The 25,300-nt window shown below is 43.5% G+C and overlaps 1 protein-coding gene and 1 long non-coding RNA gene across 4 annotated transcripts in view; one reads left to right on the top strand and one right to left on the bottom strand.

Annotated features, from left to right (window-relative positions):
- LOC132327365 (uncharacterized) overlaps positions 1–13,513 on the top strand; it is a 29,564-nt gene extending 16,051 nt beyond the window's left edge. For 2 of the 3 annotated variants that reach the window (XR_009486522.1, XR_009486523.1), the window contains 3 exons: positions 2,122–2,941; positions 7,367–7,695; positions 13,399–13,513. This is a non-coding gene — a long non-coding RNA (uncharacterized LOC132327365). The remainder of the gene's footprint in view (positions 1–2,121; positions 2,942–7,366; positions 7,696–13,398) is intronic. The other variant, XR_009486524.1, reaches the window with a different exon arrangement.
- Positions 11,979–23,595, bottom strand: RBX1 (ring-box 1). The gene is made up of 5 exons (XM_059846512.1): positions 23,455–23,595; positions 21,127–21,205; positions 14,818–14,888; positions 13,442–13,527; positions 11,979–12,158 (listed from the first exon to the last, which is right to left on the bottom strand). Exons 1-5 carry the CDS (start codon positions 23,530–23,532, stop codon positions 12,146–12,148), a joined length of 327 nt encoding a protein of 108 aa, XP_059702495.1. The 5' UTR covers positions 23,533–23,595; the 3' UTR covers positions 11,979–12,145.
- Positions 23,596–25,300: the final 1,705 nt, after the last annotated feature.

Here is a 25,300-nt window from a genome sequence, read left to right as displayed (position 1 = left end):
AGTAAGAGGAAGTAAATTCTTTAAATAAGCAGGATCCAAAGTGAGCTCCTTTATTACAGAAAAGCCAGAACAATCTACTGGCATGGTATGGGGGTTGAAAGTGTTTGAGTGATGGCTGCAAAATTTTTCTGTTCGAGAAGATGCACACACTGATGGCAAAGCAAGTGATCAGAATTTTGCTGACTGCTTGCTGCAGTTTTATCTGACAAAACTCCTCACTCAAATCTGAGAAAATAAGTGTCCCCTCAGCAAAGCTCCATGGGCCAGGAGCCTGACACATCTAGGCTCCAACATACTCTGAGAAGAAGATAATCCTATAGAGAAGATCTACTAAGAACATTCATCAACATGTGTTTTAAGATGTTTGGTTGCATAAAATATTGGTGGATTCATTTTCCAAGACAGGCATTTTGCTCCCAAGTACCTGGAGAGCTTTATCAGAGCGTTTTGCTTCCTTCTCCTCCACCTCAGTCACTGAATTGGAAAAATTCACCCCCAGAAACAAACAGGTAGATATTGCAGTGATTGCAGCACTCCTGATGGGAGGCATGAGGCAGGTGCTCTCGAAGATTGTCAGGTCCTCCTGTCCTGTAACCAGCTCTGCAAAAGAGGCTGCAGCAGGAGCCCCCAGAGACAATACAGCGCATTTGCGGGTCTTGCTGCTCTGTGCCAGCAGCCAGATGCACTCTGCAATTTTCTAGCCTTCAAATCACTTCTAAAGGTGATCCAAAATACCCTCTGCTGGCAATTCAGTGGTGGGGAGTCTCCCATCCTCAGTATGATGTCAAATGTCCCCTATCCTTGGTATGATGTCATTGATCTGTGAGATTCCTGCACCTCTGGGAGTTAGAGAAACCTCTGCCAAACCTTCTACCCCAACAGCCAAATTTATATGCGAGTGAAAGGCCAGCCATAAATCAGGAAGAAGCCCTTGTAGAAATAACCATTCTCATTAAAGCCTGGTTGAGATGCATGGTGCAGTGCATCTCTCGTTTGATCTACAGCTCCAGCATGTCCACAGACTTCAGCCAACATCTTGTAGATGATGTTTTCAAATTTCCTCTCAGTATGATGAAAGACTGAAAGTTTAATTTATAAAATAAAATAATCTCAGCTCCTGAAGGTGAAATTTCGATTTCATCACCTCGCCCAGGAGCTGGGACCTGGATAGTGTCTATCTGTTAATCCAGACCCGAGAGAAGAAAGGAAGAAAAAGCTTGTCGTTAGAGGACTAAAGAGAGAAATAATTTTGGGGGCCTGCTCATATCCAAGACTCAAAAAGCACTGATGCACTGAGGCCTTAAAGTGTATTTTTGCAGAGGTCAAGTGCATGTCCCCAGCATGGAATGAGCAGAATAAAAATTGGCATTATATTCTGTGTGTCTGAAACCTTGATTCAGAGTCACTGCAAGTGAAAACCCCCGAGAACATGAAATGCTGTTAGAGTTGTACTACAAGGCTTTGATTTTTTTTTTCTCTACCCCTCTGGTGCATGATGTTCCTGCAATTAATTTAGTCTATGTTTCTAACAATGTGTGTGCAGAAGGAGGGGGAGCAAATTGATTTTTGGTTTTCCTTGTATCAAAACAGTATGGCTTGCTAAAGGAAGAGCTTACATTTTGGCCTCAACATATATCTATGTTACATTCTGTGTAATCCCTGAAAGATACTCCAAGAGTAGAGTTTGGGGAGGAAAAAAGATGCTCACAGAGGCGTGCAGGAGGACCTGTGCACTGCTGCTCACAGAAGACAGGTGAGGACAGAGGCCGTGTACAGGAATGTTGGATGCTGGCATCAGCAGCACACGACTGCCAGTAGGATGGGAAATGGCTTGGACAGACAAGGATGAGAATGGAAACTCACTAACAAATTACTTGTGATCTTGCCATGACTCACTACAGAAACTTCCCTATCTCAGCTCGTCTTCTTTACACATCTTTACTGGTGACTGACTTGTGGCAGTCTGTTTTTTTTTCAAACTTAGAAAGCCACCCAAACACACAAGCACTGAGTAATTACCATACATGTCTAGCACCTAAATAAATAAAAGTGCTTGCCCTGCACTTTTCTGATCCAAAGCGTTGTAGACTCTGAGTAATCACTTCTAAACCTGTGTTACAGATGTTTGTGTTGCTTTCCCGGGCCTGCCAACAAGAAAGCTGAGGTGGAGGATGAGCCTGATGTCCTGGAAAAGCCGCAGAGTCAGACTGAGTGAGCAGGGGTGTGGCAGAGCTTTTCAGCTCCTCTTGCTGCACACAGCCTTTTCACAAAGGCAGAGCTGGGACTCGTCTGTATTTCACTTCCTGCTGTCCTTCTGAGCACCATTCTGCACGCAAATGTGCCCATGGACTAAATACCTTGAAACTCATACTTTCCAGGAGATGCACATTACCTTGTCTTCTTCAAGCCTCTGTGTGGCTTATACTGCAGCTGATCCCAAAGCATGAGCAAGAGAAAGAATGGTGGTGGAAATCCAAGGAAAGAAGGAAGCTAGGGCAGCTCTTTTATGTTTCCTCCTAGAGTTGCCATGGACATACACGGATGAGGGGAAGCACATGTATCCATGTCTGTCACTCACAGCAGTTTGGAATGGGGGTAAGAGGACCTGTCACCCCAAGCCATTTTCCTGACTGAGCTGTTGGAGATCTTTGGTGCTGCCTCCCACAGCCACCTCCTGGCTTAGTAGAGCTGGTGGCACCAGTCTCCTCCAGCAGTGCCTGCAAGTGTATGGGAAGCAGGTGGAGGCAAGGCTGAGGAAATGGGGAGGTGCAGAGCAGGGTGGATGGACCAAGTGTTCAGAACAGAGTGAGAAAATTGACATCCCATAGAGGGAACCCTTTCTTCTCTTGGAAGGCACTTTGAGGGGCTGTTTTAAAAGTTTCGTCCAGTGGACTGAAGAAGAAGAAGACATGCTTGAGATACAAGCACATATTGCTTTCAGGTATGTTCATGGGGCATTTAGGGACAGCTTGATCTACTTAAGATGTAAAAGATAGTCCAAGACATACTGAAAATTTGGAACAAAACTGAGGGACATTGTTGGTACAACCAGATAAACAGTCTGTTCCTCTTTCAAAGTTAAGCAGATTTTACTATAGTTATTTCTACATTATGTCCTCCTGTTTTGTACTTCAGATGAGTGCTCTCCCCAGAGAATGAAACTCCTCTGTTTCCACATGGCTGGGGGAAGCTGCTCAGGTCCAGCTGGGGAGTGAAACCTGTCCCTGGAAAGAAGATATCCATAAACAGTGAAAATACTTGTCAAAATTGTACAGAGAACCGTTTAATTAAAAGAAAAGTAAAGCAAGGCAAAACAAACCCCTGCCTAATTATGTTAGTCTCATGATGATGGATTCAACCTATTCTTACTTTACTCTACCTGCAGCTCTCCTTTTTCAAAGGCTGGGAATGGATATACATATTCAATGCTCACCCTGGTTCCGGAACTGTATTCAATCCAAAATGTAAAATTGCTTTGTTTAAATGTTCTGTCCTTCTTAAGACTCCAGCCTTGAAGCTTTCATTCATCAGTGTAGTGCCAGTATTCAGACCCTGGCTTTCATCTGGAGGCAGGAGTGTCAGTGTTGCATCCTTAGGGTGTCAGAGGTTTCCAGTCAGATGTTGGACAAAACTCCACTTTTCAAGGAAACTCTCACAAGCTGTTGGAGCTTTCTGAGCCTATTTTGTCCAAGAAAAAAATATTTTAGATCCATAATAAGGAGTTTATTCCAGGTCTTTTTCTATTTTGCATGAAATATTTTAGTTATGGCTTTACCCATGCCAACACCACGGGCTGCTATTTGGTTGTTGTTCCTGTGAATGAAGTAAATAGCTCTGCGTTCCAGCTCACAATAATAACACAGCTATATTCCTAGTTGGCCTTGGCCAAGACAAGCTATTAAAATGAGTTTTGTTTTGTCACGTTTCATGTTCTGAATCATCTTCAGGAAGTGTGGATCTCATGGAGAGGCACTGAACAGGCAGGAAAGACACTAAGATAATCCTCTCATGCCGGGACCCACTGGGACAAAAGCAATGCTCCTTGTCTCCTAATGCTTTGCAAAGGTTTGTGTGGAAAAAGGCTCATTTTTTAATGTGTTCAAAATACAGCCCCCTTTTTTTTGCCAATTGTAACTTATGGTGAAATGCCTGTGCTGACTCTCCTCTGTCTTCTGCTGCAGGGAGGTGGGCAGTGGAAAACACAGCACCAGGCTCTGTCACGTGCTTCCCTGTTACTGGAGCAATTTTGTTCTGATAGGGTGAAAAGAAGGTTATTTCATATGACTTGAACTGTGCAGCCTGATACAATCGTTAGGAAGCTTTGTATTATAAATAACTTGTGATACTAGCACAGCTTTGTGCAGGTGCCTCTCTGAAGCTCCTACCTTGGCAGCCGCTGTCAGCAGCCTCCCCTAACGTGGAGGCAGCCCATGATGGCAGTCACTGGTGGGGATGGTGGGCTGGAGAGACCATCCTCGTGCTCACTGTGTGACGCTGCTGCCTTCTGCTTTGCTGCACATGAGGAAGGCTTGAGCCCTTTCCACTCCTCACACTCGCCACCCCGTGTTCTCCTTGGCACAGGCTCATTGTTTTATTTGTCTAGGGCTGCATCTGCGCCTGGATCCCATAGGACCTTGGTAGGGATCCAGCATCACTCATTGCATGGGGACACCTTTTTTTTGAAAGGGACCAGAAAATTTCAGGGCAGTCAGGAGAGAAGCCTTCTCCTCAGCAAAACAAGCCTCTGAGGAGCTGCCAATTAGCTGCTGTAACGGCTCACAATGTCAGGTAGTGTTTGAAAGCCAGAGATTTATAATCCAGAGTCTCATAAGTTCTACGGCAAATCAAATCTGTGATGGGGAAAAAAAAAAAACAAACCTGTAATAAAAAGATTCAGCACAGGAAGTCTGATAAACTGTTAATTTTACTTAGGATAATTACAGTATTTACATCTAGGTAGCGCTGACAGTTCAAGGCTTTGATATACTCTAATGTGATTTATGGGCAGCAGAAGGGAACTGGGTTGAGCTCATCGTCCCCACCTCAGGCACATCTGCTCTATGTGCAAAGCTCTGATGAGCATGTGCTGCCATAAGAGATAGGACCGGCCACAGGTGCCTCCTGTCAGAGGCACGACATCTCCATGGGCTGCTGCTCAGAGATGACCAGGGATTATTAAACACTAATGAAGATACTACAGTTATAGACAGCTCAGAGAGCTTGGCAATGCACTCAGGGGAGTGAGCCCAAACTAGTATTCTGATTCCAGAAGAGAAGTGGGAAAGGAGAAAGTAAATGAGGCAGCCTCATCTCCCAGGAGCTCCTTTTAGTGCTTCAGTAGATGGCTGATCAACAGTGGCCTCAAATCCAGGCCCGCCGTCATCACCTGTAGCTCCATTCTGCCAATGCAACCTACAGCACAGGTGAGGAAATGGCCACTAAACAAGTAATGGCTGAGGTTCTAACAGTGATTTGTTGCACAAATGCTGCAGTTTCTTGTGATTTTGAGGATTTGTCATGTCCCTCTCCCATGGATGCCATCCTGCCCCTTGGAGGTCTCCAGCTGTAAGCAGGATGAGCTGTGTCAATGAGGCGGTGGAGGTAATCATAGCCCAGGACAGAAATATTGCATGAGCACAGTGGTTTCAGAAACACTAAAACCAATTTTTGAGAGAGATGTCATATGTAATATGGGAGCAGAAGGAGCAGCTCTGGGTGCCAGTCTCAGGTTTTAAAGGTGGGTGATGCCTGGACCGAAAAGATAACGTGGTTGGGGTTTATCATCAGCTGACTATTGTCTGAAATGAAGTTGAGGTTCATGGGTGACATCAGAGGTCATGGGAACAAGGTCTGGGAAATAGGTAAAAATCCCCTGAAGCAAATCCAGCATGGGCATTTCTGCTTTCTGAATTTTACCCTCCTGGAAGTTGTGTCAAATAGACTCATTGGGATTCATGTTTACCTGAAACATCTCAAGAAGATTCCACATGGATAAAATGATATCTGTCTTAAAATGGCTCAAAAAGCAAGGGGTATCTCATTTTGCCTCCTACCTGGGAGCAACACTTCTTTGCCATTTTACTGCCCCACTGGAAAGGCACACAGTGGCACCAAGAGACACCCAAAATATCCACTGTGAGGATAAAATATCCACTATGAGGACAACTTTATGTTGCTTCTCACACAAGTCCCTTTAGGGAGTCTTGGAAGGTTTCTGTAGAAACCAGAGGCTCAGGATAATCCTTGCAGAGCTGTTGTCCTGCTTTGTAGACTTTAACCTCTGAAAATTGCACAGATCAGTGATCTATGAGTATTTAAATGTTTGGTCTCCACTTAGTAAAGCAGAGAGATGGATGGCCACTCACTCTGCATGAAGCAGCAGGACATGAGAGCCTTGGCACCCGGAGCCATCTCTCATCCCCAAAACCAAACGTGAGTAAAGGGTTTTGTGACAAGCATAATATCTTGTACACTGAAATGTACACTTGTACATGCAAAACTGAACTTATGTTTTACAGAAAATGCTGCAGCTCTGGGATGGATTTTGGCAAGCACATGCCTCCAAAAACCCACAATACTGACATTTGGGGAAGGGTGGGAGGGGGAGGAGCACACAAAACATCCAAGCCCATGTTTTTCATTAGAAAATAATAATGTTTCATGTCTAAAATATCAGAATTAATAATTTCAATGCATCCAATACAACTGTGATGAAGAGACTGCTCCAACAGCATATCACTTCTCTCTGTGAGTGGACAGAAGATGAATGCCCTTTTTGCATTGAAAATGGTGTCTTCTAGGACATGGGAGAGGAAGGAGGATGAAAAGGATATTATGCAGGCTGCATCTCAAGAGAAGAAAACTCCCTTTAATCCCCTTCCCAGCAAATAAGCATCCATTTGAGATCCAGCACAGGAAGATGAAGAGGACATGAGAGTAAGAACAGCACAATCAGAAGAAAAGCACACATTCTCAAGGGCACCATCAGAGTACTGGCACTTTGTATTCCCATCCTGAGTTTTGATACCTACCATGCTGGTACATCTGATTCCTTTCCAGAGGAAACTGCTCTGCTATGTTCCTGGTTTGTATGTTGGAGCAGTGAGGTCAGGACTTACATTTCATGCAAGGACAAAGAAATCAGGTGTCGGAGCCATATTCACAGTCATATGTAAAGAAAAGGCAGCAAACAGGCAAATTCCAGGCTGCTGCAGTGGAGTGGGTAAATTCTTCAAGGCAACAGGCAGTGGTGCATTCCCATGCTCAGATTTGGCCTCTCCTAAATCAGTTGGTGCTAGTTTCCAATGGACTTTCAAATCAAACCTCAAATGCCTTTTGGTTTGTTTTTTTTTTCTTTTACAATCAGGACCATTGCTGAGTGTGGCAGGATATGAAGACCTGGCGAGCTATCCCTCCTGTGTCCAATGGAGAGAGGCTGGAAAGCTGCTAAAAAAGGGAAAGAACAAGCCAATGCCCTGTTGTTGTGAAGGAGTCAAGTAGCAGAGAAACAAAACAGAACTTGCAACACCTTGACTTCTGGGATTGAATGCAATGTCAGCCCAGGTGAACCCAAAATCACCCCACTAACACCCTCCCTCAGACTGCCGAGGAAGGGCACCGCTGGTACCTTGGATCTCCATGGGAACTATATCAGAGAGAGGGGAAATAAAAGAGGAGAGCAGAGAACAGACCAGAGTGAGCAGCAGGGAATGGGGAGAGGGTGGTGGTGGGGTGAGGGGCATGTGGAAACTATCCATGCACCAAGCTGTCCTGTGGCGAGCAATAACAGGCTTACTGCAAAGCCTGCTGCACTGGGGAGGAAAACTGAGCAATGTATGGAGCCTGTGGCAGGGGAATGGTGTGCTTTCCTCACAGCAGATTAACCCAGTAGCAATACTGGCAGAGAGAGCTTGTGAGGAAAAGCAAAAGCAGGCAAGAAGAGCTTGCTCTTCCCACAGGTTTTGTGGGGAGAAGGTGGTGAGCAAAGCAGGGAGACAAAGGATGCTTCTCTACTCCCATCCTCCTCTTCCCCTCCAGCCCCCAGAGGAACCTGCATTAGGAAAATACCCTCAGCAGTGTCAGCTCCTCCTCTTCTTCTCCAGCCATGGCCTGGGGATCTCTAGGCAGTGATGGCTGTCACCCAGGCTCGGGTGAGCAACCTGGGGTGCCAGTGTCTCCTCTTACAGTGCCAAGGAGTTCATCCCCTTGTTGGATAGCAAAGCAGCTGACATAGGGCACAACAATGAGAGCTCATGGCAGTCCAGGAAAGGGCCAGCAGTGTGCTGGCTGTGCAATGCTTCACAGGCAAGTGCCTTTCTGCTGTTCCATGACAGCACCACATTCTTGCTGCCCAAATACAATTTGGGATCACCCCCATAGTGACAAAGGGATGAGTTTGGGTTCTTCATCAAGGGTAGGCCCTATCTTCCAGAACACCTTGCCTGCCTGACAATGGGAGCAACACAGAGACTTAGTCTTGGTCTCTGCCTCTGCCCATCTCTAAGTTATCTTCCCCCCCATTCCTGGCTGCTGCTTTTTAGCTCAAGGAATGAAACTCAAGACAGAGTCAGTCAGGGAAGTGGTGTTATTGCCATTCTCTGCCCTGATGCCTTTGGAGGAGGTAGTTTTTTAGAAATAGTGCAGATCTTCCCAAGTGGGTGCTTCCTTTCTGGAAGCTCAGCTCTCTGCCTGCACAGGCTTTGCTGCAGCTCACACACCACCAGTGCTGCTTAGCTCATCTTCACATCAGCTCTGCTGATGTGGTCCCAGACCATTTGGGCATGCCATGAGTTTCTTTATGAGTTGGTGGGAGAAGGCTGACAGCTGCAGGCCCCTTTCTTACCTGCACACTAATAACTCCACACTTAAAGGTGTATTTTCTCGTGTGGTTGGGGTTTCACCATCACACCTGACCACAGAGAAGTGGGAGCACCTCCTGGGCCTCCCCTGCTAGGGGTATTTGTACAAGACCACACAAAGCAATTGCAAAGCTTCCTCATCCCAGCCCAAACAGCTGCATCTCCACAGATACTCCCTCCTTATCTGACTGTGGCAGGAGGACATGATGATGAAGTTCACTCCATAGAGTGTCGCTACAAACCTGGAAAACTGGTTGAGGCTTCAGCCATTTTTCTCAGACAACAGGCATTTTTCAACCAGCAGACTCCTGACAGCCTGACATTTTTTTAATGTACAGTCTGTAGTGATTTAAACAGGAAAATTCCCATCCATCACCTCATACTTCCATGCAGCCCAGTGTGCTGTGTCATCCTGGCATCACATTGTCCTGATTCTGGCATCTTAAAGCAAGACCACTGAGGGATTTAGCACACGAGGCACAGCCAATGCCACGCAGCACCTGGAGCTCATTGTCTCCTTTGTGAAAGGCAGAGAAGGAAGTCACTGTCTGGTCATTTTGGCTGCTCTCTGCCACGGCCTGCTCAGCAATGCAGCCTGCTTCAGCTGACAGACTTGTAGAAAGAATCAGAAAAGTCAAAATTACCTTCTGCTCCACAGCAGGTCTACCAGTGATTTGTTTTTCTCTAAGCCAGGCAGCTGCACGATATACTGTTCTCTGCAGTTTTAACTGTCATTCTCTCCTGATTTTTTTAAATCCACAGTTCAAATGCATTCTCCATTTATAGGAAGGGCAAATGGCACTGACATAGTCTTTTCTCCCCTGTGCACCTATCTTCCCTACAGCATACTTAGAAATGTGCCCTATTCCTCCTTCCTCCCCAAGAAGCTCTCTGTATTTTGCAAAAAGCAGAAGCTGTAGTCAAAAATGATTGTCGCTTCAGGAAAAAAAGCAGTGGGAATAAATGGGCTTTCTCCCACATCTAGCAGAGGTGGAGAGGCTGAACAGTAAGTTAGGACAGAGTGAGACCAGCTCGAGCAAGCAAACATTCCCTGGGGAAATGGGGCACTTTGTGCCCTTGGATAAAAGACATCTCTTGTACCTTCACCTGGTGCTGCCTGTGCCACACAGCTTCTGTCTGAGCTCACTCACTGAAGCTTTTCCTTGTCTCTCCAAACACAAGCCTTAATGCACTACAGAAAACAGAGCTGCCAGCAGCCCTGTGCTGCAGCAGCCATGGCCCATCACCTGTGCAGCAGGGGAAGCGGCAGCAGGGCCACTGCAACCGGCAGCAGCTGAAAAAGGATTTTCTTTCCTGGGCATGTGAGCAATTGGTGCTTTACACTCTGTATTTTTCCATTTGGGAAAACTAGGTTTGGGACAGACACTACAAAAGCAATATGAAACAAATTTAACAGAGTTTAATGCACTGCAGAGGAGCAGAGTTTCAAAGGGTGTTTAGGGGAGAGTGCCTGTAGCCAGCCATTTGGAGGGTACATTAAAAAAAAAAAAAAAGGCAATAAAAAATACCAAACCCCTTGTCTTTCTGCAGGCACAGCCTTAAGCAAATGCACACAGAGCCTCAGAGGAGAGGAAAACGTTTCTGTCCCCAGCTAAAACAAATATGCTCAGGGCAATATGCACAGATGAAAGAGGGATGAATCAGAAGGATGTAGCTGGACCCAAAACCCAAAACAAAGTTCTCAAGGATATAAACTGGTGAGCATCTGGGTACCAGGTCCTGAAAAACCTAATACTGCAAACAAAATGGACAATCAAAACCAGGGACATCTGAAATTTCACTCATCTCAACAGGACATTAGGAGTTCAAATTTCAGGGAATGGCATTTAACCTGGATACCCTGTTGCTGGGTGAATACTTTGACCACTGTTGAGATCATCTTCCCCCTCCACTTCTGTTCCCTTCCTGCCTCCATCACCAAAACTACCTGACAAATCCAGGATAAGCTTTCTACCAAGAAACATGGTAAATAAACTGTCTAGCTATAAACTCTTCTAGTCCTACTTGCTCATGTTTTCTTCTTAAGGGTGGAAAACAGCGAGCCATATCATTTCAGAGCAATGACACCAACTGATAAAATAATCCTGACATTTGCTTGCTGCAGATTAGAGAAAGCCCCAGCAATTAGAGAAAACCTGTGAGTTTTGGTTCTGTCAGTGGCCATCTTTAGCCCCTATCTCTACAGTACACTAATGTTTAACATCAGCTATCAAATTTCCCATCCTCAGTAACTAGCAAAAAAATGGCATCCAAAGATGGCATCATAAATAGCCAAGGACAGAAATCAACCATGTCTGCCACTGCTGACATAAAGAGACAGCCTTTTGTAGCAGAATGAATTTCTTGGATGCTGTTTCAGTTCCCAGCATCTGCTGAGGCTGTTGACACAGAGGGCAAAATCTGATGCAGTGAGGATACCAGGCCATTTGGTGGAGGAAACACCAAACAGAACATTATGTAGTTTTCAAAGGAATGATTTTTGGCCAGTTGGACCTGAACTGGGAAAAATACCACTAGAAAGCAACTAAAGCATTGGTTTGCTTATATACTGTTTACTTTTAGCTTTCCAGCCAATCTAGCACATGAATTTCCTGAGTTTACTTTCACTCAACACATGAAAGTGCTTTATGAACACTGACACAAAGTGACATCCCATTTCTGTTCTCCAAAGCTAAACAGCTGGAACTGGGAAGTTAGTGAAAATTTGCTCTGCAGGGAAGGTGGTCTAGTCAAACTCAAGAGTAGAAGTGAGACAATAGTTTCTAATGATGACACAACCCCTAGTTGTATAGATCATCATTTCAACTCTGCTGTAATAAAGCCTGTCCACACAAAAAGCTATTTGCATAAACTACTCTTAGCCAGGCCACGTCCTGCACCCACTGCACTACACAATGGAGCTTAGCACCCACCTCAGTGAGCCAAAGGTGTGGTTCTCATTTGTGTGGGAGTAGAACCAAACTCACAGTCAAAAGCCTGGCACGGCAAAAAAGAAGTACTTCCCAGCTAAAGAGTTAAGCCTAGTTTAAGTCCCCTCTCTGCAGATAATTCTCCTCCCTCATGCTCTGACTGCCCGCTCCTGAACACAAGACAAAAAACTTTGACAGGAAGCTCCAGCACAACTTTATTCAATGGTATACAATAGGAAGAAATTAGCATGAAAGAAGAATCGTATACATTACTGACTTTCCAAGTCACTAAAACAAACCCATAGTGACAAGAACAACTGAGTTCGATGACATAACAAGAAGCGTGGGACCATCTCTCTAGTGTCCATACCTGCAAATAGATAATATGTTAATGCTCTTTTAAAAATTACAATTCATAGGAGTGCTGGTCTGGGTGGATTTATTTTCATTCTACCACAGCATAATTAACATATAAATGGGTGAAATACTGTTAAGGAAGTCTTAGGAAGTTCTCTACATTTCACTTCTCCTACCCAGACACCAGTTAGAAGAGAGCCTGAGCAATCCACAACATCATGTGCAAGAGATCTCAGTATCAGTTATCTTTTGCCCTGAATCCCACTTCAAATATATCTGACATAAAGCAAGGCAAAAACTTGTCACAGCCCCAGATTGAGCACACATCAGAAAATATTAATTAATGTCTCTGTTTCTCATCATGCTGCCCGTGCAATATGAAGTGATTAGCCAGACAACATGGGCTCAGTCTTCATTGTGTGTTCAGGAAAACAATCTTAATATCAAAACTATGGTACTTCAGTTGTCACATCAATGATGATTTGCACAACTGTCTAGCAGAGCCCAAACACAATCCTCAACAGTTCTAATAACTTTTGCTTTGTTTTAGTCTGAACTCTGACAAGAATTTTTTTTTTTTTAAAGTGGGTGGGGAGAGGGACAATCTACAGTTAATAGAAGATTACTAGATGAACGGTGCAGAATGAAGCAAGGGATAGGCAAACTTCCTAACTATTCTCAGTGGACAATTACCTCTCAAAATATGACTATCCCTCAAAAAGCCATTCTTGGATCTCATACTACTATTCTTGACAGGAAGCCTTTAAAAAACATTATAAAACAAACAATACGGCAATTATAAATAAATGGGCCAAAGCTGCAGGAATGGCTACATGGACATTTGATTTCCAGATGCTAGGAAATCAGCTGTATTAATCTCTGAGGCAATCAGGGTTATAAAACAAATCATCAAGATAACAGAGGGACCCAAAAGATCCCTGGCACCTCAGCAGAAACACTTTGGAACCCAAGCAGCTGAATTCAGGTCATCCTCTAAACCCAAATTGCTCTTGCACCAGTACAGTATTCACCTGAGACTCTACTTCTAGCTAATTCCATTTCTCTTCTGCTCTCTGTTCTTTAGAGAGAATGTCAGTAGAAATCACTACTTTTTAACAGCTCCTACATAGCCAACAGCTGCTTGGACTCCCTTCAGAGCTCACTTAGAACGAGGTGACTAAGGAAAGAACCTCTCTGAACAGCCACCATGCCCTCAGACACAGCAATCTGACACTGATCATTTATATTTACAGGAAAAGTGGACTTTTCATCTTGCAATCTGTGCAGAATACGTACTTTTGGAACTCCCATTCCCGGTTGTCCAGCGGACATACTTGGCGAGTTTTGAGCCAGCGAGAGATGCAGTGGAAGTGGAAAGCATGCTGGAAAACAAAGTTCAGATCACATCATTTCAGAGTGTATGAATGCACCCCAATGCAAAAACTACCACTGAAAACATCACAGTAAGAAGAGAGTAGCAAGAGTTTGCAGGCAAAGGTGGGGACAACTGATCAGTCAATTAGCTGACAAACACCAAGGGATTGATCCACATTTTCAGAGAAGAGGAAACATTATTGAAATGACAGCAGGGAGCCTGTTCCACAGTGCATACAGTGGCAACTGACTGACTTCTGATGAAGGAGGGAGTGCAGAGTTTAGCAGCTGCCAAAATTGGCAGAGCAGATGCTGATAAGAAGCACAATCAGAAAGAAAAGACAGGATTTCAGAGTGAGTAGCAGGAATGTATACATGCTGAAGGAAAGTTTCTGTCAGTTTGCAGGAGATACCAGAGCCTGAATAAAAAGGAATTTGCAAAATTAGAAAAAAAATCTCACTTATGTATTTAATAAGGGCAACTGTTCTCTTACCCCATACAGCTACTTAAAACCAACGTTCCACTTGTGGTCACTCTCACACACAACAACATAATTTTGACATTAGAATATCCTGACATGGTTAAAAAATTTGCCCTTGTCCTCTGCAGACAGAATTGCAACACTTATGGTCCTGTTCCAGCATTATCACGTTGTAACTCAATCCCACAGCACAGTAAAGATGGGACTGAGGATCAGGAAGTTATTCCACTATGAATAGTTTATTTTCCAACTGAGGCCCAGGCTAGCTGAGAGGTATTCAAATTTGGAGTTAACATGCTAGTGGGACCAATTGATTTGATCTTCCCCCAAAACTGGAAGGAAATCAGCTGGTTATCCCACACTGACTCTTTGAATTAGCTTGCACATAGACAAATCAAACAGGCTGACATCCAAGTGATCCTATTAGCAGGGCAAAGGAAAAGGTATAACTCCTAGGCAAACCATGATCAGGAAAATCGTGCTAAGAATGAAAGATCTATTATTCCTTAAAAAAAAAAAAAAAAAAAAAAAAAAAAAAAAATATATATATATATATATATATATATATATATATATATATATATATATATATATTAAGGCTTATCTTCCTCCCTTTGCTTCTTTGTCTTATTACATGTCTCCATCTTTCACTTTCTTATCTCTCTCCTTTCTACATTCTAGCAAACATATGGACTTAAAAATTCTTATTTCTGGGGGATTATATGAAACATGCTACAGAACTGATTCTGTCCCACGTCTTCAAAAAAGGAGGATAGCATCACCCCACACAAGCTCCACAACTGAAGTTTTCCTTACATTGCAGACGCCCCATGCAACTGTGCACTCCTCAGAGGTAGCCGATGCTTGGTTGGCTTGACATTCTATGCCTGTGGAAATAAAAATTGAACAAATATACACAGCATTTGGAGATGTACGTGCACATGTACTAACTGGTAGATTCCTTCATAATAGCAAATGTAGGCAGGGGAGGAGGAGCTCTTTTGTGGTATTTAACACACCAGAAAGTATCAAGAGCTGTGGTTTAATGTGCACTGTTTTTCCAAAAGTATCATATCAAAACATTCTTAATCCTGATTTCCTCTTTCCTCTACTTTTTTAGTATTCCAAAGTTCCAGAGGGCAAGAGCACATAGCTCATCTGCTGGCAACGTGTCTCTTTCCCAAATTTCAAGGATAAAGAGTTTCATTTTTGCCTCTTGTGTTCACAGAGACATCTTTTGATGATGAGTTGACAGTACATTTACTTAAACTTCTTACCCAGGTTTCTCTCAATACAAATTCTTGTATGTTCCTGTCAGACATTATGCACTTTATTTGCAAATTAATTTGCTCATGTAATGCTGGAGCTTGACCATCTTTATCTTATAGTCTTGTGATAGGTAATTACATCCCAAAAATCCAAAATAGGAAAAACAGTATGGTTTGGACTTTTTATACCTTGGAGCTGAGTACCCAGGAGGATCTCCAACCCCAACTTTTTATGAGTTTGGGTTATGTTTTGGGCTTTTGTGTCAGATGGTGTAGATGAAGGAGATGAAAAAGAGTGAGAAGAGATGAACAACACTGAGAAAATAAATCCTACAAGCCAGTTCTCCATTCTAAGGCCTGAACAATTCACTTCTGCTCCAGTTCAAGAAGAAACTTCAGAAAAAAAAAAGATTTTTCCAACTCCTTCACCATCAGCAGCACAAACCTATAAGACTATAAGATTTTACTTCTTACTAAAGGATGGCTTCTTTAGAAGTCAAGCCCAAATGATTTAAAAAGATCTGCTGATAGATGATCAGCTTAGAACTCAATACATGGGCTTGCTGCTTTCTTGTTTTGCAGATTTTTTTTTTCCTGGCAAAGAAGATGTCTGAATTAGCTCCAATTCTCTGTTCACTCTTTGTGTGCTTGAATATGCTTAGAGGAAAAGGAATTTGATTCACCAATTAAAGATTCAAAAACTTTCAAATCCCACAGATTTGGCTGAAAAATGTGATCTCCATTTGTTCTGTCCTATTCCTCCCTTTCTCCATTTTTCACACTTTTCTGGTGTGGAGGTGCACAAAATAAAAGAAAGGCCCATTTTTTCTGAGATGCAAGAGATGTCAATTAACCTTGGTCACGAGGAACTACTCAAAACAAGACTGATGTCTAAAGAAACTCAGTAGCAACAGCTGTTCTGCAAGATTTCAATGAACCTGTATTTATCATATGGTTTACATCAAAGATATACCACAGCAGGAAGTCCAAAGCTCAATCCCTGCCTCCCTATAAAAGAAAACAAAATCCAGTACTTCAGTCTTAATTCCCAAATCTCTCAATACATACAGCAATAAAACTAAATCTGATTAAGGATATGGAAGATGCTCAAGACCTTTGAAGAACTTCAATTACTTTGGATACTTGTATAAAATTCTACACCTGAGATCTTTGCAACAATTTTACTGTTACTGCAGTATGGACTCATGGTTATGGGGCATAGTATGTTAACTTCTAAATATCTGGTCACTGTCAGTACAGTAACAGATAATGGTGAGAAGATGAATAGCAGGAAAAGATGAGGAAATTAATCGGAAGGAAAAAAAGTCAAAAAGTAAGAAAAGTTTAATTAAGAAAGCCTCTGCTGAAAGCAAGGAAAATACTCCAGCACACAATATGCTTATCTTGTTTCTTCTCTTTCCCTTCTAGAAACAAAATATTGGGCATATTAGACATGAAGTCCATCTAGCCCATTTTTAATGTAATTTTGTCTTTTTTATTTTTTTGCCTCTGTGAGGCCCTAACATTAGAGCTGCATGAACACAATTTTTAGTTTTCAGGATTTAAAGGATTCTGTATTTTGCCTGGGAGTAAGAGGGAAGAAAGATGGTTTAGGTAAGGAAAAGAAACACCACTGACATTCATTTCAGTGTTACTCAAACTTTCATTGACAAACCTAAAGCATGATAGTCCCAAAAGTTTAAGACACATGAGCTTTTGTGGAAGTGGCTGAGGAGGAGTTCTCTGGTGGTGATGAAAAGCCCTTCCAACAAGACACCCGGGTTTAGCTTCCTCATCAAACACACTGGAGACTACTGCTAGCACTTCTACCTTTGACTGCCAAAAAAGGGCCTCCCAAAAGCCCTAGTAGGAGACCACTTTTTGGTCTCCTACTAGCTTAATTTCAGAAAAGGACACTATATCAACAAATAAAAATAAATAAAACACATGGACAATCTCCATCCTAGAATGAAAGCTGATGATCCTGGCTCTTGAAAGAAAGCTATTTACCATCTGCTGACCCAAAAGAAGTCATAAGGGTGAGATAGTAACAGGTACTGAAGGAATACTGAATGACTCTTCTTCTGTTGCCTTGCTTTTGACAGAGTATCTGCAGGTGAGGACAGAAAGAAACAGCTAAAACCTGAAATACCTGTAAATAATTGTGAAAGATGCAATGGAAGCATTTCAACTCAGGGAGTTGTGGAAATGCATCTTATAGAATGGCAGCTTCTGAATCCTGGCATTTTAAGAACCAGCCCACTTCCTATGCATTTTCTACTGCAGAAATCACCTGTATATTTACACATCAAGAAATAAATCCAAACCCATTCCATCTAATAAACATCCTGAGATTCTTCTCTGAATTCTATGCAGCATATCTATCTTTGTGAAGCTGGATTCATGGTACTTGGCATGTTACCATCAAAGCAAAGGGACAGAATTTTGATGGCACATTTTGCACAGTTCAAAGCTATACTGGTCATCTTACTACAATAAGACATTACACATTTTAGACCAGAGGATAATCTAATATACTAAACACTGTTAACACTCCCCAGCTTCCCATGTTGCAGTGACAGCAACAGAGAGCCAGCCTTTGAAGAATGACTAAAGTAAAATCTAAGCAGAACCTGTCTTTCCAGAGAAGAATGAAGCCAAAACACTGAAAATCTACTCACTCCTTCTGTTCACTGAATACAAACCAAACTGAGGGCAGGGGGGATCCTTTGAATCACATTATTACCAAGTCATAAGGCACATGCATGGGGAGAACTGCATGACAGCTTAGCATTGATGCCTGACTTTACAACATTAACAAACTTTCATTACCATGACTGGCATCACTTATCACTCTTCTAGTGTTTTCCCATTCTAGGTTTCTCTTCGTCGCTAGGAGTGGGAGACATTTATAACCTGCATTTTATCAAATCAAATCTTGTGTTGTTCTTCTCTGCATATTCTATTAATTTTTTTTCAATTTGCCATCACTTCACATCTTATGTCTGAAAATCTAATTAAAGGGTTTTTTAACAACATTAATGATCTGTAACAAGGAAGTAAGCAAATCCAGAGCCAACACTGATCTCGGAATACCAATTTAGATATGCCTTCGACTCTGTATGCTGTCAATTTTAGTCTGTCATTTGCAGTCCAGGCTCCTCATAACATTGCTCATACCAATTAATAACATGTTATGCTTGAGCAACTCAAAAAGGAAAAAAAATTACCTATGCCTTTTTCCTTTACTGTTTTTCCTAATCTACCTATATACTCTCAACCCCCCCACACATATTGGTAGGGCTTTTAAAAATATTTTTTTAAAGAACTGATAAACAAAATTTATTACTGAAAAATAGCATTTGTCCATTCTCCTTCCAACTCCTCCACATCTCTCCTTCATCCCATATGTCCTATTTGCTATTTATAAAAAAAAAAAAAAAAGAAGCAAATATCTGAGACTGTATTTGGTCTGTCATGGGACGTACAATTAATTTTGAGGCAGATTGATAGAATGAAACATACCAGCATCTCCTATCTTAAAATATATCCCTCTTATCATGAATAATTATCTTGAATTACAGGATTTTATATATTTATTCTATACATTTGTAAATTCTATAAATGCAACTAATGTTCTAATAAGTCTTTGAAATTCCATTTGCCTGTCGGCAAAATGCTTTTCTCTCTAACGCATGATAAACCTGAGAGACTAAGCAGTAGTCTAGTGTCCACCTTCTTTTGAAACTTCTTTCCCAGACAGTACAGGTTAGAGACACTTCAAAAGGAAATCTTTACATTAAAGAACCTCAATTTATTTCATAATCCCCGCTCTTTTTAGTGTTATCATTCCCTGTCTAATAACCAAGAATAAACTGAAGCATGGATAGGCAGTAACTGGCTCAAAATACAAAGAAGAGAAGTGAACCTGCTTAACCCATGTTCAGACCAGTGTGTTACGGTGTGTTTTCTCTTCATTAAAAAAACACCAACCAACCAAACAAAAAAACCCACCCAAACAAAGCTTCTGAAAGTAATTTTGTAATTATTATTTAAATATGAAGAAAAATCAGGTACATCCTTCAGCAGCTGTTCCTATATACTTGAAGTCTCATTTTTGTGAAGTGGTTTATTTCCATACAGTCTTATTGACAGGAAGTTGAAAATAGTATTAGTTCCAAGGGTGTCCACATAAAACAAAAGTGCAACAAAAGTATCCCAATGGGATCAGGACAGGCCATGCCCAGGCACTGTCTTTGGACCTGAGCTTGTTTTGGGGGGTTCCACCATGCTCCATGTTTTTGCAAGGCAAGATGTATTCTCTTACCAGCTGTATGGCAGTTGTCTGGTGACAAGTGGGCAATTCTCCTTATCTCTCTCCCTGAGTGATCATAATCACTCCTTCCTGGGCAGGGGACACCTGCTGATAACAGGCTATTGAATGTCACTGCATGACTGATAAGAACTATAACATCCCATTGGGAGATGCTCCGCCCAGAGGGAGGAGCTGAGCATTGCTACCCAGATATAATCTGGAGGTTCTGACACGAGCACAGCTTTCTCCACTGGATTCCCCAGAGGAACAGCTGCTGCTTCTACTTCCACAGATCTGCGGAGGAAGAACACACCCTTTTCTACAGGACCCCCCTGCTCCAACAGAACCACACCTGACACTTCAGGAGGACTGCAGCCACTTTTCCAACTGGACTGCTACCAACACCCTGACCAATGGGGTGCCAGGTTGAGTTCTGACTCTGTCAGTGTTGTTCTAGTGCATTGCATTGTTTTATTTTATCCTTTTATTTTTTTTTTCCTTCCCTATTAAAGAACTGTTATTTCCTGCTCCCATATTTTTTGCCTGAGAGCCCCTTAATTTAAAATTCATAGCAATTCAGAGGGGTGGGGAGGGTTTGCATTCTCCATTTCAGGGGAGGCTCATGGCTTCTTTAGCAGGCACCTGTCTTTCCAAACCAAGACACACCAACCTCACATTTTAAGAATATAGGCAAATTTCTATCCGAGGTAGGCTAAAAGGTCTTCTGTCCCTCATGATTGAAACAAGATGGACAGTTATGGTGTCAACAGTACTTAGTCATTTTTGAGGAAAAAAAAAAATGGGTTTGTACTCATTATTGATACTCTATGGGACTGAAAACAGTGACTTCATGCATACAGACTTATTTCATGATAGAAATGAACCATCAAGATTATACAGCAAAAACAAAAAAAAATTAAAATCAAACCAATACTAACAATGTATTGCTTTTTATTTTGGCATTTGATTACTCTCCTTTGTAAGTGAATAAATAATTTTCTAGTTGGCTACAAAATTCCCCCTACTATAACATGTACTAAGTTAGTTAGGCAAGGTAGGCTTTATAGAACGAGGAGTCAAATTAATTTGCTAGTCCATTCCTTTCCTTGCCAGACACAGACACAGAGAGTGTTACAAGACTTGACCTTAATGAGTGTCATTAAGTTGACACTCATAGCAACCTCCCCAACTCTGACATATAATACCTTTCTTTGTAAGCAATGCCTGTCAACCCTGAATAATTTCAGTTCCTCTTTATTATTACTCTTTTTCTCCTTTGTATTCAAAATACACTCAGCAGCATTGTGTCTGTTGATCTGGCATCAAGAGATCCTACCCTTCACAAGAAAAGGGTGAGGAAGAAGCAGTATGGTGACAGAGGTCACAAAAACAGACTATAAGACTTCAGCATTATATAAAATAAGAGATTAGCAGAAGAGTTAGTTACTAACTGAAAGCTTTGCTGAGTTATATCCTCAGCTGGGGCAATTTCAGCTGTTCAGCACATACAAGTCCAAACTGTGTCCCTCCCCATTTACTTACACAGATCCATAATGTGGTTTCTGCAAATGGCACAGTTATCAACCACGATGTCCCATGCCCACAGAGCGACGGCGTTCCACTGGAGAGAGGGGGAGAAAAGAAAAACAGTTGTGATTCTGTTTACACGGGACAGAAATCCTCGCTATTCTTCAAGATGCCATGTACTTTTTGAAATAGAAAAGCTGGGATATTTAGGAAAAAACTAAACTTAGAAGTCCAGAGTAATTCCTCATCATGAGTTCAGGTTACTAGGAAGCAGTGGTACATTCCTCTCACAAACCTCCCAGACACAATGTCTCCTTCCCAATTCAAAAAGCAGGTAACTCCCACAGTCTCCCCCAAGCCTTTTTCTTTTTCTTTTTTTTTTTTTTTTGTGAAACAAATGCAAACATCTGGATTTCTATTCAAGATCCGATGGAATCCCATGATGCAAAAATGCATCATGCCAAATCCTAGAAAGAAAGGACAGCCCCTTGGAGAAAGACCAATTCAGATGCCATTTTTGTTAAGAGGAATTCCCATTATTTGTGGCAGTTCTAGTAATCACCCTTCAGAGCAGCTGGGGTCAAGAACTAAATCTATAATGCTACTCTCCATTGACTCCTGAATAATCTTCCCTACAAAAGGTTAATAAGTAACAACCTATCAGCAAGGCTGGATAGAAAAATTTCAAAGTGTTACCAAATCAACCTTTCAAAAAACTTACTTTATACATATAGAAAAGTAATAGGACTGTCCCATGCTACTTCAGGGTAAGGGTTTGAGGATTTTAGGGCAAATTATGCAGAAAAATATAGTACCTTTTTATTCTTCCAGACAAAACCTATAATCAGGTCTTCTGTAAACTCATTAAATAAATGGACCTGCCTTTAGCATCCAAAGCAATCCAGCGGTAATCAGGATAATCTTAATTTACTACTTAAGTAGTATAGATTTTTTTCCCCCTTACAATTTCTCAGTATATATTTGCACTGACTGTACTATAGTAAATCTTCTCTACTGTGCTCCATTTCCATTTCAATGTTTTCATTGCTTTCCCTCAGTTTGGGACACTAAAGAAGGAACACTGAGTTCCAAGTATTGATATAAAAAGTAGTCACAATACTACTAGATCTTTTAGGACATGCACCAGTAGTGATCTCATTTTTCTTCACAGTCTTCTAAATTCAAGTCTAGCTGGCCTTCTGGCCTTCCATTCATCTCTCATGGACTTCATCCATACTTCAAGGCAGCTGAGATAAAAGTTCTCAGCACCCTTATCTCTTCCATACTCTCCAGTACTTAATCGCTTGTCCCATTATGGTCTACTCTGATGGCCCACTCACCTGTGCTGAGCAACATGCAACAAATGTCTTGGTACCTTGCCAGGGAGGAGGACTGCCACTGACACATAAACGGTGCCACTTCCTACCACTCTCATTATTTTTGTCCCTGTTTCCAAAGGACAAGCAATTATGTCTCCTAACAATTCCTTCTGCACAGATCCAGTGGTTTCCATCATCACTGATGGCAACTGCATTTCAAACACATCTACAAGCAGGAATCACTGGAAATGTTAACTGATATTCAGTCTAGGGGTCAATTTCCTCAAATTATACCTTAGTACAAACCCACACAATCTAACCCTGCTTCTCTACACCGTCGCGAAGAGCCTCGGACCATCACTGTGACCCAGCTGACAAACTGGTGGAACTGGACAGGAGAGCGATATTATGGCTGCTCTGAGCGAGGAGGCAAAGCCAGGGTAGCATGAGGACGTTTGCACATTAGCACGTAGCTATGGCTCGATTTAAATAAGAAGAAGAAAAAAAAGTCAGCCACAGTCATTTGCAGAAAGTATTTTACGCAGCACACGGGGCAGCCCGGGCGGCCGGGCCGCAGCGGCCGGGGGTGATGGGGAGGCGGAAGCATTCCGGGGCTGCTCGCCGGCCCGAGCTCCCCAGAGGCTCCGGGTGCGCAGTAGCCGAGGCCCGCCGGGGCGGCAGCGCCAGAGGGGAGCGAGCGGCGGAGCCCCGACCAGGGCATCCCCCGGCCGGCACGGCCCCGTCGGCGCCCCTGCTCCCGCCCCCGCCAGCCGCGCCCGCTGACTGGCCAGTTCGCGCTGCACGTGCGGCGGCCCGCCTCAGCCATTGGCTAGGACGCACGCCAGGACTCCCCACAGGCCTCGCGCCGCCCCTCCCACCGCTCCGGTGCGGAACCGGGCGCCCGGCTCCGTAAAGGGAGCGGGAAGTCGCCCCCTTCTCCGTCCCGCTCGCTGGCACCAGCCCGGCCCCAGCCCTCCCCCGTCCCTCCGGGAGCTGCCGGAGGAGCACGCCCGCGGGGCCTCACTTTCTTCACTTCGAAGCGCTTCTTGCCGGCGCCGCTGTTGGTGCCGCTGGGGGCGTCCACATCCATTGCGGCCGCCATTTTGGATGCGTGAATCGACCCGTCCTGCTCCGCGCGCGTGCGCGGCAGGGCGGGGCAGGGGAGGGCCAGAGGGGCGGGGGCGCTGGGAGGGGTCATCTCATGGCCACGCCCCCACCGCACCGCCCTCCCCCACGGCGCCGGCAGGTGCGGGGGGGGGAGGGGGGCGGCTGAGGGCGCGGTCACGTGGTCGCGGTCACGTGAGCGCGCCCCTGAGGGCGGCATCAAGGGCGGGGCCGCGCCGAAGTTACCTCATCGCTCTCGGCACGGCGCCTCGCTGCAATGCCGTGCGGTTTGCCTCCCCGCCTTCTTTACATGAGGGGTTTCAGCCCTCAATAAACTTGTTACTTGTTTTCGCCCATCGTAATCGAGGCAGGACGAGGTGGGCCCGGCGGTGTTGCCGCTGTAGCCCTTTGTTCTCCCGCAGTCCAGGTGTTTTTTTTAAAAAGGAACATGGAATTGCTGGAGACAGGACGCGCACTTTACGGCGTGCGATTTGAGTTTACAATAGTTACAATCAACATGGATTTAAAGATGCTGCCAGAGCTGCCCAAGCCTTGCTCGTTCTGTTGCAAGGATGGAGACGACAGGCACGGGAGCTGGTTCTGGGAGCTTCCTCTGTCTGTACCTTCCCGACAAGGTCAGTAGTAGTATTCTCCATGATATGGAAACAGGGCAATGTACTCCCCAGCAGGACAACTGCAGGTCTTGAAATTTCACCCAGCTTTGCAGGTCCCTGGAGATGCGACCCCTCTGCAGAGCCACCCCTTCTAAATCCATTTGTACACTGTGCCGCTCCTTGGATGTGGGAAAGAGGAGTTTGTAGAAGCACTAAAAGACCATTCTTTTGCATAGATACAGGCGAGCAATATCTGTACTCTACCTCTCATAAGTACTTGGGCCCCAGAGCACCGTTCTGGTCTGGCTCCATTGTACCCATCTTGCTGTGTGCATACATCTTTTTCCTGAGACCCAGTGCTTGCTGGGCTCGGCTGTGGTGTCTGGCGTTCTCCAAATAGACTTAAACATAAAGTAGGGACCTGCAGTAAGAACAAGATGATGCTGTCATTGGATGTGTTGGAATAATTTTAATGTTTGGATTTGGATTAATATTTGGAAGACATGTACCACTTGTGCCCTGATTTATGCACATGCCTAAATATTTGCAGCGTCAGGCTGAGCCTGAAAGTTGCACAGACAATAAAGGTAAGTTTGAAGAAGAAGAATGCCCTCCCTGACGTAAACACCCTTTAACACCTCTCATTACCTACATGGAAAGATTCCATTTCACTGAAGTGCCCCTTTCCCCAGATGCTGCTTGGTTTTGGGGCATCTCTGTTGCTATAAATTGCAGCTGCACAAATTCAGGTTTCTGTCCTGTTGCTCCATATTCAGGACTATTGCAAAGGACTATTTTGAAAATGGGAGTTGGGTGCTTGAGAAAGTACTTTTCACCTTCAAGAAAATAGCTCTTTTCAAAGCAGAATTTGCAAGATTTCTTATTAATAGAAGCATCCATTCTAACCCTAATTCCTAAATGTGTATGGCAACATCTCCAATAGGATGTTCCTAGTAAGAAACCAGGACATTGATCAAACACGCAGACTGGGGCATACGCATACCAGAGAGATGTTAACATTCATTTTCACTTTAAGTGGCTGCTGTAGTTTAAATTGTAGTCTCTCCACCTCAGCTGATGTCACCAGGGGGAGGTGGTTGCCAATAGGGTAAAGCCATACAGCCAGCAATCATGTGGTCTGGATTTATCTTT

This window comes from Haemorhous mexicanus, chromosome 5 (assembly GCF_027477595.1).
Source record: "Haemorhous mexicanus isolate bHaeMex1 chromosome 5, bHaeMex1.pri, whole genome shotgun sequence".
Taxonomy (NCBI): Eukaryota; Metazoa; Chordata; class Aves; order Passeriformes; family Fringillidae; genus Haemorhous; species Haemorhous mexicanus.
The sequence above is the reverse complement of the archived record's forward strand: the minus strand, read 5'-3'. Positions and strand labels throughout refer to the sequence as shown.

Excerpts from the sequence above, each read along its gene's own strand:
- RBX1 (XM_059846512.1), bottom strand. The coding sequence starts at position 23,532 with ATGGCGGCCGCAATGGATGTGGACGCCCCCAGCGGCACCAACAGCGGC. Across the intron at positions 21,206-23,454 it reads AGCGCTTCGAAGTGAAGAAA|TGGAACGCCGTCGCTCTGTG; the intron begins GTGAGGCCCCGC and ends CCCTCTCTCCAG. Across the intron at positions 14,889-21,126 it reads AAACCACATTATGGATCTGT|GCATAGAATGTCAAGCCAAC; the intron begins GTAAGTAAATGG and ends TTATTTCCACAG.